The following is a 13902-nucleotide window of genomic DNA, read 5'->3' as shown; positions in this document are numbered from 1 at the left end:
AGTTTCTTACTGATACTTATCAGGGATGTCTTTCCTTCTTGGGATTTGCTTTTTTCTGAACTAGTTTCATCCTTCTATTGTATAGCCAGTTTATGGCAGGGGTTCACCAGACTGGTTTTCTTATCTTAGAGGAGTGAGTCTTGGTTTTGCTAGGGATGGCATGATCCATGCATCCTTGTAGGTGCCCAGAGAGTGCATTTGTAAAAGTTTCTGCATCTTGGGCAGCATTATCCTTTAGTGTGGGGGCTGTGAAACTTACCGCCTCTGTCTTAAGTAAGGTGAAGTTTGCATTAGAACATTTTTTTACTGTGGTTTCCTTAGGTGGGGGTGGTGGTGGGGTGTGACATCCAGAGTGATTAGTTTATGGTCTGATCTAACCAGTGATGGGTTGACCTCCGGTGTGGAACACCTGCCGCCCATGTTTGTGATGACCAGGTCCAATATGTTTTCACCTGTGATAGGGGAGTTTACCAGCTATCCTGGGCATTTGAGTTGATAAATTCCAGGAAGAGCTGGACCTGGGAGTTTGTACTCAATTAGTTTTTCCAGTTAATGGTAGGGTAATTGAAATTGCCCAATATCAGGGTGTTCGGTAGGACCTTCATGTTTTCCAGTGTCTCCAGAAAGGTGGAGTGGTGGTCCTGGGTCATGGATGGTGATCTGTAGCAGGCCACAATTTGCATTGCAGATTTGCCTGATGTTAATTGCACATGGATGATCTCGGAGGTATCATGCTGCACCACTACCCTGGAGGTGTAGGTATCCTTGATGAATATAGATACACCCCTTCCTTTTGTGTTTCGGTCTGTGTTCTGTGGCCGAAACATGTGGTACAAGTTGTAGCCCAGTAGTGCTGGGGTATCCCTTTTACTGTATGTGCAAGTCAGAGAGAGAGGTGTCATTCCCTGGGTCCCTACTGTGTCAGTGTATGTGCTATGCATTGCCTCTTTGTCAAAGCCAGGGCATATTGGGCATGCCTCCTTCTGCCTACTGGGGCAGGTTCAGTTTGTTTCTCCTCTGAGTCACTCTGTGCCTGTGCAGGCCTTGGCAATGGTGGGGGGCTGTGTGGCCCTGCCCCATACTGTTCCTGCTGCAGCTGTTTCCACAGGATCATATTGTGTAGCATGGCACATACAATGACAATTTGAGTACATGTAGCTAGCACTGCAAGGCTCCACCAGATGTGTCCAGGCACTGGAACCATTACTTGAGCATCCCAAATACTTGCTCTATCATAATTCTGGTTTGTGTGTGTGCCTCATTATGGAGTTCTTGTTCAGGTGTGTGTGCATTTCTGTTGGGTGTCATCAACCATGGCTCCAGTGCATAACCAGCATCCCCCACTAGGTGACCGTTAGGGATGTTCCCATTGGCAAATCTCTGGTACAGCTGCATCAGATGCCAGATGTGGGAGTCGTGATAGCTTCCAGGGCAGCCAGCACACACATTCATTATAATGCCCTGGGCATCGCACACGACCTGTCAGTTGATGGAGGGGAAGCCCTTGTGGTTGATTTAGACCCTACCCTGCTCACTGGGTGGTGCTTTGATGCATATGTGTGTGCAGTCTATAGCACCCATTACCTCAGGGTATTCTGCTATTTTGTGGAAGAGACACATATTGCTGGCCAACATCTCATGGGTGTTATGGAACTATACGTACTCACCGGCATGTGCTGACATGGCATCCAGGAACTGGTGAAGTACCCTGGATGCTGATGCTGATGCCTGTGAGATCCCCATGATATCCCTAGTTGGCCTTTGGAAGGTACCTGTAGCTAGTATTCTTAGGCCTACACATACCTTGGTATCCACTGGGATGGGTTCCCCTCTGTTAGTTCTGTGTGTCAGGCATGGCCAGGACATGTCAACAATTTGCTGTAGGAGGTCCCTTTCCACCCTATAGCACTCCACTATCTCCAGCTTATGTAGCCCCTGGTAGGTTACCCTGGGTCTGTACACTTTTCTCTGTCTCCTCAATGTGGGTTGGTCGACAGCATTCTCATCCTCACCACCCTCAGCCTCTTCCACATGTTGATGTATGATAGCTACTGCAGCCCCTATCATTCTGTTGTTTTTGTTTGTTAAAATTTCCCTGCTTGTATACTCCAGTGGTGTAGAGTATGTGGGAAAAGCCAGAGGGAAAGGCATTTGCATAGTTTATAGTAGTGTTCTGGGCTGGGCTGGTCTGCTGCCTGTGTAATTGGCTGATTCTGATACATTTCACCTGCCAGCTAAGCTAGTTCTCCTTATTTACCTTCTTACTGCTGTTTTCACTTCCCATTGCCTTCCTGTTTAAGCCTGTGTGTGCGCCGCACAAACACAGTGCTCAAATGTGCACACTGCTGCTGTTTCCTGGTTTTACTTCTTTTTTCTTCCTGTAAAACCCAGTGTGTGGCACACACACCCCCTGAGGCTTTGTGAAGAGTGCTGGACAGGTTTAGGCACACTTCCTAGCTTAGCTGTGCTAAGCTAGGAGCAGACCCAAGCAACAGGGCTCCAATCTGCTTACAGTATGCCTGACACACACCCCCATGATGTCACCTAACTCCTAAGCTTGCACCAAGCAATTCCTGCTCTTACACTGTTGGGACCTGACTCCCATGCTGGGGAAAACTGTGATTCACTATCATTCCCCTCATTTGCATAGATTGCCCGCTAATGCATAGTTACATGTCTCATACTGAGCCCCCCCCCCCCCCTTAGCAACCACTACTCACTGGCCATGTTGTCTTCTGCCTGCCATTGACTTGCATGGCAGAATACTGATTTTAATTAGAATGCTTATTTTGGGTTTATGTTATTATTTGCCCCCCAATCCCATTTGTGCGCCACTGCTCTATGCTTAAACAGCTGAGATCGGAAAAAAAAAAAAAGAAGAAGTTGATTTTTTTATTTTCTGTTTTGTTTCCAATGCCAACGACCTTATACTTTGCCACTGGCATGCTTACTACATGATATGCAGCCTTTATTTGGAGCTGTCATAGCTCCGTTTTGGATTTTGCAGAAATGTACTCAGTTACTAACCGAGTACATTTCTGCAGATAGCACTAGTCTTGCACGGACTGTTGCAAGCTTCCTGGATTGCAAAATCCCCTCATTTGCATGAATTTCATCTGCAAATAGGTTCATAGGTTCATAGGTAGGTACTACGCTATCTGCCCGAAGGCATTTATAAGCCTAGCCAGAATGTGTTGGCTTTCACCGCCCCCTTAGATTAGTTCCCTGTGCCTCTATCCAGCAGAGCCATTGAAGTGATCCCTGGGGTAAACTTTCTGTTTCCCATCCACTTGTCAAGGAGACTCTTGAAGAGGGTTAGCGAGGAGCTCTGCCTAATGTAGATTGGAATCTTGTTCCAGAGCATAGGAAGTCTCTGGGACAGGAATCTGTCCCTCCAGCACGTCCTATTTATTGTTGTGGTGAGGTTTAGATCCCTGGAGCGTGTGGCTTGAGGGGATATGGTTTTCTTTAGGTGGAGCATGTCCATCAATTCTGGGTGGGACATGGCCTTGTATGTCAGGCAGAGATCATCTCTGAGTAAGCGGTATGCAACTGAGTACAGCTGGAGTTTCTTCAGTCGAACTGCATAGGGCATCTGCTTGAGACCAGTGATCCTCTTGGTGAAGAACGTCTGCGGTCTTTCCAGGTTGCAGGTGTCTTGTAAGGTACATCCCAAATGGGGCATTGTACTCTATGATGGGTCGATGAGTGATGCGTAGAGAGGCCCAATGACCTCTTTTGATCTGGATGCAAACCCTTCTGTGATTAGGTGGGCCACATAGAAGAATTTTCTAACTATTTTGGCAATGTGATTATCAAAGGAGGGGTTACTATCTACCTGGGTCCCCGGATCCCTTATTACGTCTTCCATATTTAAGGGGCTACCACCTATGTGGTAGTTTGTGGGTACTTTGTTTTTTCCAAAGGGGGGTGACTATGTACTTTTTGGCATTTAGCTTGAGACATGGTTTTGACACCAGGTATCTATCTCAGTGAGACCCTTTTGGAGGATGTCTGTGTCAGCCGGAGAGTCAATTATAGCCCTTAGTTTGCAGTCATCTGTGAACTTGGTGAGCCATAGTCCTCCTGTGCTTGCCTGTACCTCTGAGAAGTATATGCCGAACAAGAGGGGTCCTAGGACTGAGCCCTGGGGATTGCCACTTGTATCAGGTTTAGAGTCAGACCTAGCTCCTGCAACTCTTACCATGTGGGTCCTGTCCGTGAGCCAGTTGGCAACCCATCTCGTGACATAGGGGTTTATGTTCAGGCTGGTGAGCTTGTCTATAATACCTGAGTGGGTAATAGTGCCGAAGGCCTTTGCGAGGTCTAGGTAGGCTATGTGGACCACCTTTCCCTTGTCTATAGCCGTGGTAACCATCTCAAAGAAGTCCACCAGGTTTAGGAGACATGATCTGCCCTTAACAAAGGCAAACTGGGTAGGGGCCAGTGTTTGGAGGTTCCCAATGTCTCTGTTAATGAAATCTATGATGATGCACTCCATAGCTTTGCAGAACAAGCTAGTCAGGCTTATAGGGCGATAGTTCCCAGGGTCCGTTGTGGCTCCACCTTTGTGGAACAGAATAACCGTTGCTGTGCACCACTCTGTGGGCATGTAGCCTGTGGAGATGCTGAGTTTAAACAGTGTGTTTAGGTGAGGGGTTAGTTCATCTTTGAGCTTGTGTAGGACGCAGCCTGGGACACCATCCAGTCCCATTGATGCTGTATTTATGGCTTTGGAAAGGACTGTTTTAACCTGAGTGTCAGTGATTTCAGGGGCACTGCATTCTTCTGGTATAGTTATTGGCCGTTTTGGGGGTGAGAGTGGGATGAAATTTGCACTGAACTATTTTGCCAGGATGTTGGCTATATCGGTCGGTTCAGTATATTTTGTGCCATTCTGTGCTAACTCTGAGCAGATCTGAGAATTGCCACTTAGATTCTTGACATAGCTAAAGAATGCCTTGTGGTTATCTTTGGAGTCCATGGCAATTTTTCTTTCAAAGCTAGCCTTGGATGATTTTATGAGGGAATGTAGTTTCTTGCTGATACTCATCAGGGATGTCTTCCCTTCTTGGGGTTTTACTCTTTTCTGTACTAGTTTCCTCCTTCTATTGTATAGCTTGTTTATGGCAGGGGTCCACCAGACTGGTTTCTCTTTCTTGGTGGAGTGAGTCTTGGTTTTGTTTGGGATAGCACAATCCATGAATTCTTGTAGGTGCCCACAGAGTGCATTAGTAAAGGATTTTGCAGCTTGGACAGCGTTACCCTTTAGCATGGGGGCTTTGAAATTTCCCACCTCAGTCTTAAGTAACGTGAAGTTTTCTTTTGAAAAGTTTTTCACTGTGTTTTTTTTTTTACCAGGGGTGGTGGCAGAATGTGGATATCCAGAGTGATTAGTTTATGGTCAGATCTAACCAGCAAGGGGTTAACCTCCAGTGTGGAACACTGGTTGCCCATGTTGGTGATGAAGTTGTCACCTCTAGTGGGGGTGTTAACCAGTTGATCCAGGCTGTTTGAGTTTATAAATTCTAGGAAATGTGGGCCAGGGACTTTGTACTTGAGTAGTAGGACCTTTATGTTTCCCAGTGTTTCCAGGAATGCTGAGTGGGGGTCCTGGGACATGGTGGGTGATCTGTAGGAAGCTATAATTTGAATAGCAGTTTTACCCATTGTTAGTTGCACGTGGATGATCTCTGACGCATTGTGCTGTGCCACTAACCTGAAGGTGTGGGTATCCTTGATGGATATGGATACTCCCCCGCCTTTTGTATTTCGGTCTGGGTTTTGTGTCTGAAATGTATGGTATGAGTTGTAGCCTGGTAGTGCTGGGGTGCTCTCTGGAGCCTTAAACCAGATTTCTGTTACTGCACATATATCGATTTTCTCCATACTGAGGAATGCCTCAAGTGCGTGCATTTTGAGGTTTTGACTTCTGGCATTGAGCAGCATTACCCTCAGTTTTTTGTTACTTGTGCTATTTATGGCAGTTGGTTTGTCTTTTCAGCCTTGCCTAAAAAAGGCACTATGGGGTGGCAGGAGCCTTGGCCAGTATTCAAAAGCCTAACGGTGACAGGTGCAAGCCATCTCTAGCAAAGCAGTGTGGCTTGTCGAGCATGTCATCCCAGGCTGACAGACACTGGATCCCCTTTGAATGACACCAGAAGCTTAGCCAACTGTTGAAATTGATATTTTTTTCTCTATACCATGGAATCATTCTTGATGAGGGCAGGATGCTACTCAGGGTCAGGGTCATACCAGCCTGGGCTATGTGATCAGAGAGCTCCTCCATGTCTCTTTTCATGTAGTCCAGGGAAGTACAGCTCAGGTCATTCACACCAACATGGACAATGACAGAGTCATATTTGTACTTGTTCTGTGGCGGATCCTGGCACCCAACAGGCAACTAACAGTAACCTTTCAGCCTAGTGAGTGGGACGTCAGTGTGCCTGACTATAGAGTCACCTATTACTAGTGTGTTGGGTATGTTATTTTGCCTTAAGGGCTGTGATTGTGTGGCACACTGGTTTTGTGAAGTATGTGTTTCATGGTTTGTGTTATAGGGTGGAGGTTGCTTGGATGTCTGCTTTGGAGGTCTCTGTTGCTTTTGCAGATTTTTATTTAGAGCCTTCGAGTATGTTTTTGTGTATTTATTTGTGTTTTTTGCCAGTGCTGGTTTCATAGGTCTATGTGAGACTGGTGGTGTGATGCATGTAATTCCCTTCTCTTGACTGCCTGGTCCAGTCTTGGGTTGAGAGAGCTTAGCCTCCAATTTGGCTGTATAATTGCATCTCTCGCATGTATTAGTATTTGGTGGAACGTGGAGAGGGTTGTCTGTGTACATGAGGCAATTGTAACATTGCCTCAAAATGCCCAGATTCACCAATTGGACTGGAGAGTACACCTGAAACTGCCCTTTGGACATGCCTGGATAGGTACAGTGAACTGTTTCACTGATTGGCTGGTAAGGTCGAATAGAGAGCCTTGTCCTTCTCTACAGTATATGTGGATCTAGTGCTAAGGTTTATTAATGCTTGCTATGAGTTTGGGGTAAGTGCAGGGATAAGAAGTGAATGATTTGAGTGCTTAAGCTGAAAGTTTGTCTAGTTCCAAGAGAAAAATTGAAGAGTAGGCTTTGTGGAGCCGGGAATAGTTATACCCTAGCTAACCGGCACTGATTTGCATACCAGGGCTTAGTCCATGCAATATTAGTGCAGGAGCTCTTGTGCACACCCCTGCAGGCTATTCCTTGATTGCACAGCAGACATATTGCCTGCTTGAGCTCCTGCAATGATCTTGCACTCCATGCTAGCTTTTGAGAATCTGGGGGGCGTATTTCTTGTTTCCTGTCTGTTTGGAATTGTGAACATAGTAAAATAATCTCTGGGACTCAGAGAGAGTCTCACCACCCTCAATAACAGGCTAATGCAGGACTGTCAATTAAAGTGATACTGAGAATCTGTAATTTGGAAACATGATAATGCATTTCATTATTGTGTCTCTGAATTCTACACTGCACTGTCAATTATGACCAGTCACTTTTTCATCCTTGAAGAAAAATAATGCAGTAATACAAACTGATCTACCACATTATTCCTCTGCTAGTCGTGTTTATTGTGGAAACAAACAGCTAAATTGCATTAGCTGCTCTACTAGTCTGCTGAATTTGAATGCAACTTTGCCAGACAGACTGCTATCTATGCTACTACCACATCCAGAGTAAAACTGAAGTGGGGTGAGCAGTGTCTGAATCACTCAGACTTACCATGATGCATCAGCTTTCCAAGTTAGGTTTCTACATCACTGTAAGCTTTTTTGAGTTCTAGGGCATGTTTTTGCTAACTATACCTAGTCACACATAATCACTTAACATAGTAAACTGTATACCTTGGTTGAAAGATTTCTAGTTCTGTTAGTTCTGTGGGATTATTTATTGATGTATTGTAGTCCTTACTTTTCATAATTACCATATGAAAAATGTAGCTTACTGAACATGGATAAATAAACTCTCCATTGCTGATTCATCAGGCACTCAACATACTACCTTTATGTTAAAAGTCAGGGAATATAATGAGCAAGGCAATTTCATGATATGTAGCAGAATTCCACAGTCTAACAGTAAAATTGCAATGCATTCCAGATACAAAACATTTCTTGCTAGAACATGACTCTTTCTGTGTCCCTTCAAAATTTAAACTTACCATGTCGGCTGTGATGTCATTGATGTTGGCTAGTAATTTGCTGCTTTTATCAACAACTAGAAGTCCTACTAATGACATTGGTTCGGTTATACTGATATCTAAAGAGACATTTTCTGATGGAGCAGCTTGTTTTCTATTCCATGTCAATGTGACCTGAGACATAAAAACATATGAATTACAAATAATCAGAGAGGTCTGGTTGATATTAAATGAAGAACTATTATAAATGCTCTAAGTGATGAAACATTTCATAATATTTAATCCTGGTCACTGCATGCAAGAGACTGTAATAAAAATGAACTCTTGTCATGGTTAATAAAGGCAGTGTTCTTCTATTTTATTTAAATTATTTCTAAAAGTTCCTACCACCAGAAACAGCTCAGTATCTTTTGTGATTACAGTTTGCTGCTTTGATAATGCAAGAACACCTACACAGTTGATTTTTAATCAGACAGATCTAGTATTAGATATAGCAATTTAAAACAGAAATGTACCTTATTCTGAAAAGCTTCTTTAAGAGAAATTCTAAGAACATCATGTATAATGTCACCACTGCTGTGAATATAGAAGACAATTATAGATGCAGAAGGAGCCCAGGCATTAGTAGGTGTCAGTCTAAGTCTGGCAGATGTTACCTTGCCTGCATCCACTGTCTGCTTTCTTGATACAACCTAAAACCAAAAGTAAGTTCAACATAAGTATTTCACACTGAAGGGTACTTCATTAACATGGACTTGTTTTAGTATTTTGTGAAGCAAAGTATATACTGTATGTACTGTAACTGAACTTTATGACAAACAATTTTAAGCAGCATCTATTATTTTCTCTTTTAAAAAGTTCTTTACAAAGTCCAAATAAGTCATGAGCTTCTAGTAAAAAAGAAGAAATAGTCTTGCTGGTAACTGGAAAAGGGCTGCCTGCTCTTTGAATGGCAAAGTCCATCTGTTACTCAAACATAAAAGATATGTTTCAGCACAGAACTTAAAAGGAAATACTGCCAATGTGAAAAATGAGAACATCATATCGGTAATTCTGTGCTAATAGCTCATTAGTATATAAAATCGTGTATGCTAGTTGGACAGCCCAATTAGTGTGGTCATTGTAAAATGAGCATATCCCAATAGAATGAAGTCTGGCCAAGAAAGTTTTCTTCAGTGGTTATCTTTCTATTAGAATATGCTATTTTAGTTCATCAATGGAATATTTTACATGGAATATTTTACATGGGACAGGGGAAAATGTAGAGAATATAAGGAATGTTTTGCAATCATCTTGATAATTGAGACATGATTATTGGCAATATGATCAAGCATACTACCAGTATCCATACCACTGAACTGCCCAGAGTTAACTTTCCTCACCTTTTTGCCATGTCCACATACATTTTTGATTTGTTGGTATATCAGGGAGAATTTTTTTCAGTCAGTAATGTCAAACATTAGAGTTTCATTTTTCAGCCAGTTCTGAAAATGCATGTTGATGCCAGAACAAGTTGCTGCATTAAAATTTTAATTGAATGATTTTACTGAACATTTTTTGTCACCAGGAGTGCACTCTAGCTCTTCTCCCCTTATTTTTTAACTTTATCTACAATTATTCAAACAGAGCCAGCAGTACTTTTTTAAAAGCAAAGGACAGGCAGACAGATGGAAAGAAAGAGAGTGTGTGTGTGTGTGTGTGTGTGTGTGTGTGTGTGTGTGTGTGTGTGTGTGTGTGTGTGTGTGTGTGTGTGTGTGTGTGTGTGTGTGTGTGTGTGTGTGTGTGTGTGTGTGTGTGTGTGTGTGTGTGTGGATAAATGAAGTTCATGAGCCTATAGCATGCTGGGACATAGGGGTGTGAGTGTGGCTAAACCAAAGTCATGAGCCTATTACATGCTGGAACGTAGGTGTGGGTGTGCTAGTAATCAAGTTTATGAGCCCATAGCATGTTGAGACGTAGGTGTGACTTTGTGAAAGTACCCTCAGAGTGTCTGAAAAATTGGTCAGTTGTGGAAACAGCATCTATCTGCCCCATTATCTTGACCACAATGCTGGAACTGTACATTTTGAGCTTGTGATAGGATGAAAGCAAGGGGGTGCTGTGGGAAAAGGCTGACTGAAACTTTTCCCTCTGTGTGTGACTTGATGTAGTCACTTTTCTTTTCTAAATTACCAGATTCCGGGATCTACAAAGTAAGTTAATAGGGAAAATGGGAACAAAGTTAAACAAAATTACACAAGTGTGTTGTTAGGACAGATTGGTCTAAGATACTGGCCTGTAAGCAAAATAATGGGGACGCCCCTGCAGATTATTTGAGTTGTCTTAAAGCAGTGTTTGCTAGACCTTTTGAAATACCAGGGCTAGAAGAACTAGCTAAGCTAGCTATTGCAGCTGCTTTTTTGCAGTGTCTGCAAGCCCCTGTACAAAATCAAATAAAGCAAGAGCTTACAGACTGACTGGGAAAGGACTTGGAGTCCTTGCTAAGTGTTGCAAATTACTGTAATGAGTACCAGGAAAAATGAAGAAAGGATACTGAGGATAAGCTGTTAATTTTGCAAATAAGATGGTTAGAAGTCCCAAGGGTATGGACCAGAGGGGGAGGGAAATTTCTAAAGGATTTAGTAAGCATACTGGTCGAGGGAAACAAGGTGCAGCTGGTTGGCAACAAGAGCTGGCAGTGCTGCTCCTGCCTTATGATGCATCTTGCTTCAACTGTGGTGAAGCAGGACACTGGAGAGAAGCATGCCTGCACAAGCAAATGCAGAGATTCCATGATACCTGGAAAGAATGCCAGCCAAATTACAACAATGCTGCATTTTCTCCACCAGCTCCTAAAATTGGAGGGAGTCCGAAATCACAGTACTGCTTACCTCAAAATAATAAAACAGAAATAAATCTTAATCCTCTGCTGCCAGTAGATCAAAATAGACCCTATGATAAGGTAGAAATCAGTTCAAAGAAAATTCCTTTCCTGGTGAACACTGCAGCCACTAGGTCTGTATTAAAAGTTACCTCAGATAGTCAGATACCAGTATCAAAACATAAAGTAAAGGCAGATGGAGTAACAAATGCTACTGTTACGTATCCTGTGTCAGAACCTATACCCATTTCTTTAGGACCAATTGAAGAAAGGCATTCTTTCCTTTGGAGTACTACTGTACTGGTAAATTTGCTAGGGAGAGACTTGTTATGCAAACTGGATTGTACTAATTATTGTACACCAGAAGGGGTGGATTTGTATGTTCCAAGAGAATCAGAGGGGAAAATACTAGCACTCTTATCAGAAGCTGAGGAACAGCCTGTTAAAGGCATACAGGCAGCTGACTGCTGCAGCAGGTACCTGCTAACTTATGGGTTAAACATGCTAATAAAGTAGATATATTAAAATATGCAGAACCAGTAAAAATAAAATTAAATCCATCTAAATCTCTCCCTAGAGTTCTGCAGTATCTACTGAAGCCAGAAGCAGATCAGGGAATCAAACCTGTAATTCAGTCCTTGATACAACAAGAAATAATAGTGCCAGGTAAAAGCACATGTAATACCGCTATTCTCCCTGTGAAAAAGCCAGGAAAAATACTTATAGGTTTGTGCAAGATTTGGGAGCTATAAACAATACAGTATTCCCATCTTTTCCTGTGGTTCCACCTACAGCAAAATATTTTTCTGTGATACGTCTGTGTTTAGTATTCTTTTCTATGCCTATTCACCCTGAAAGTCAGTTTCTGTTTGTTTTTACTTATAAGGGCCAGCAGTATACATGGACACAGTTACCACAGGGATACACTGAATCTCCTTCATTATTTTCTCAAATTCTAAAAAAAAGATTTGAAAGATGTAACGTTTCCAAGTGGGTCTATTTTAGTGCAATATGTAGATGATTTACTAATGCCATCTGATTCTTTTCAGCAGTGTCAGCAGTATATAATACATCTTTTAACTATCTTTGCAGAAAAAGGACATAAGGTATCATGAGAAAAATTACAGGTATGGTCATCTCAGGTACGTTATCTTGGTCAACTGATATATCTGGGTAGTAGGCAGATGTTAACCATCTTGTACTGAAGCAATAGACCCATGCCCAACTACTCAGCATCAGCTGGACAGGATATTGCAGACAGTGGATTTCTAACTATGCAAAAATTGGTAAACCTTTGACAAATCTTTTAAAACAGGACACACCAGAGCCTCCCCCAACCACCTTGGGATAGTGAAGAGGAAAATTCCTTTCAAAATTTAAAGCAATGTTTAGCTACTGCCCCAGCTTTAGGGTTACTGAACTATGGAAATAATTTCATTTTATTCTGCCATGAAATAAATGGATTTGCCCAGGGAGTGATTGAGCAAAAACATGGGGATAACTATTGTCCATTTGCTTATTATAGTGCAGCACTTGATTCTGTTGCAAAGAGATTTCCATTATGTTTAAGGGCAGTGGCCTCTGTCACCATTCTAGTCGATCTAGTATAATCACTGGTGCTCTGGCATGATCGTACAGTAGCCATCCCTTATTCGTTACCTTCTCTCTTAGTTTAAATAAAAACGCATCCCCTCTTAACTGCACATCTAACTAAATATAAACTTACTCTTCTCTCTGATCCATCTATGAGTCTTATGCACTATCCTGTTCCATATCCTGCTTCTTTGTTACCTACTGCTGAGGATTGTAGAGAGCATGCCTGTGTGTATGACTAATTATCTGCTTTCTCTTAGAAATTACTTAAAGAACACTCCGATTCCAAACATTGAACTGGGCCTATTTATGGATGGTTCCTGTGGAAGAGATTGAAATGGCAATCTGGTCGCAGAAATATCTGTCTGCACCAGTCATGATGTTTTACTTCAACAAAGACTAGAGGGTGCACATTCTCCCCAGGTAGTTAAGTTAGTGGCTCTGCAAAGGGCTTATGAGCTAGCCAGAGGAAAAGTTGCTAATGTTTATACAGACAGTCGCTACGCCTTTGGCACAGTACATGATTTTTGGCAACTTTGAAAGCAGAGAGGATTTTTAACCTCAGCAGAAACTCAGTTTAAAACATGTTTATGTTAATGTTCTTTTAGATTCTCTCATGTTACCTAAAGAATTATCATTAAGTACAGTGCCCATCAAAATAGTATAGATGCTATTTCAAAGGGAAAAAAAATTGGCAGATCAAGCTGCTAAGCAAGCTGTAGAAGGACTTTGTACAAATTTAAATGCAATATTATTGCAATAATCTAATAGTTATGATGTGTTTGATTTTATGAGAGTATCAACTTTTCAAGCTGAAGCATCACATGGAAAAGTTCAGAGGTGGCTTAAAGACAGATGCAATAAATCCGACGATGGGTTATGGCAACATATGGACTGCTGACTGGTGGTGCCTGCCTCCTTGTTACCTTACCTGGTGAGGGCATAGCCAATGCAGGTAAGACAACATTATTTAATCAAATTACCCAAATTTAGTATGCCCCTTATGTCTCTTCTTTGATACTTCAGAATGTTAATAATTGTACCGTAGGTCTAACATACAATGTTAGCAAAAATTCAAATGTTAAAGCTGCGTGTTTACCACCAGCTTGGGAACCTTTTGTTAATGTGCAGCTGGAGTTTGTCCAGATGACAAAGGTCAATAATTTACAATTTATATTGGTGGTGTTATGCATTTTTCCTGTGTGGGTGAAAGCTTACCCATGTCACATAGCAGATTCTGTACCACTTGTTAAAAAACCTGTATTTGAATTT

General features: G+C 42.2%; 1 protein-coding gene across 1 annotated transcript in view; it reads right to left on the bottom strand.

Moving 5' to 3' along the window:
- The window catches only part of LOC122796908 (CD109 antigen-like), a 969469-nt gene that overhangs the window by 483433 nt on the left and 472134 nt on the right, over positions 1-13902 (bottom strand). The window contains exons 14-15 of the mRNA XM_044065708.1: positions 8693-8869; positions 8199-8351 (exon numbers count right to left, since the gene is read on the bottom strand). Of these exons, the coding sequence (XP_043921643.1) occupies positions 8199-8351; positions 8693-8869 (330 nt within the window). The remainder of the gene's footprint in view (positions 1-8198; positions 8352-8692; positions 8870-13902) is intronic.

This window comes from Protopterus annectens, chromosome 1.part0 (genome assembly GCF_019279795.1).
Source record: "Protopterus annectens isolate FY-2018-M chromosome 1.part0, PAN1.0, whole genome shotgun sequence".
In the NCBI taxonomy this organism is placed as follows: domain Eukaryota; kingdom Metazoa; phylum Chordata; order Ceratodontiformes; family Protopteridae; genus Protopterus; species Protopterus annectens.
Note: the sequence above shows the minus strand (reverse complement) of the source record. Positions and strands in the feature narration are given on the sequence as shown.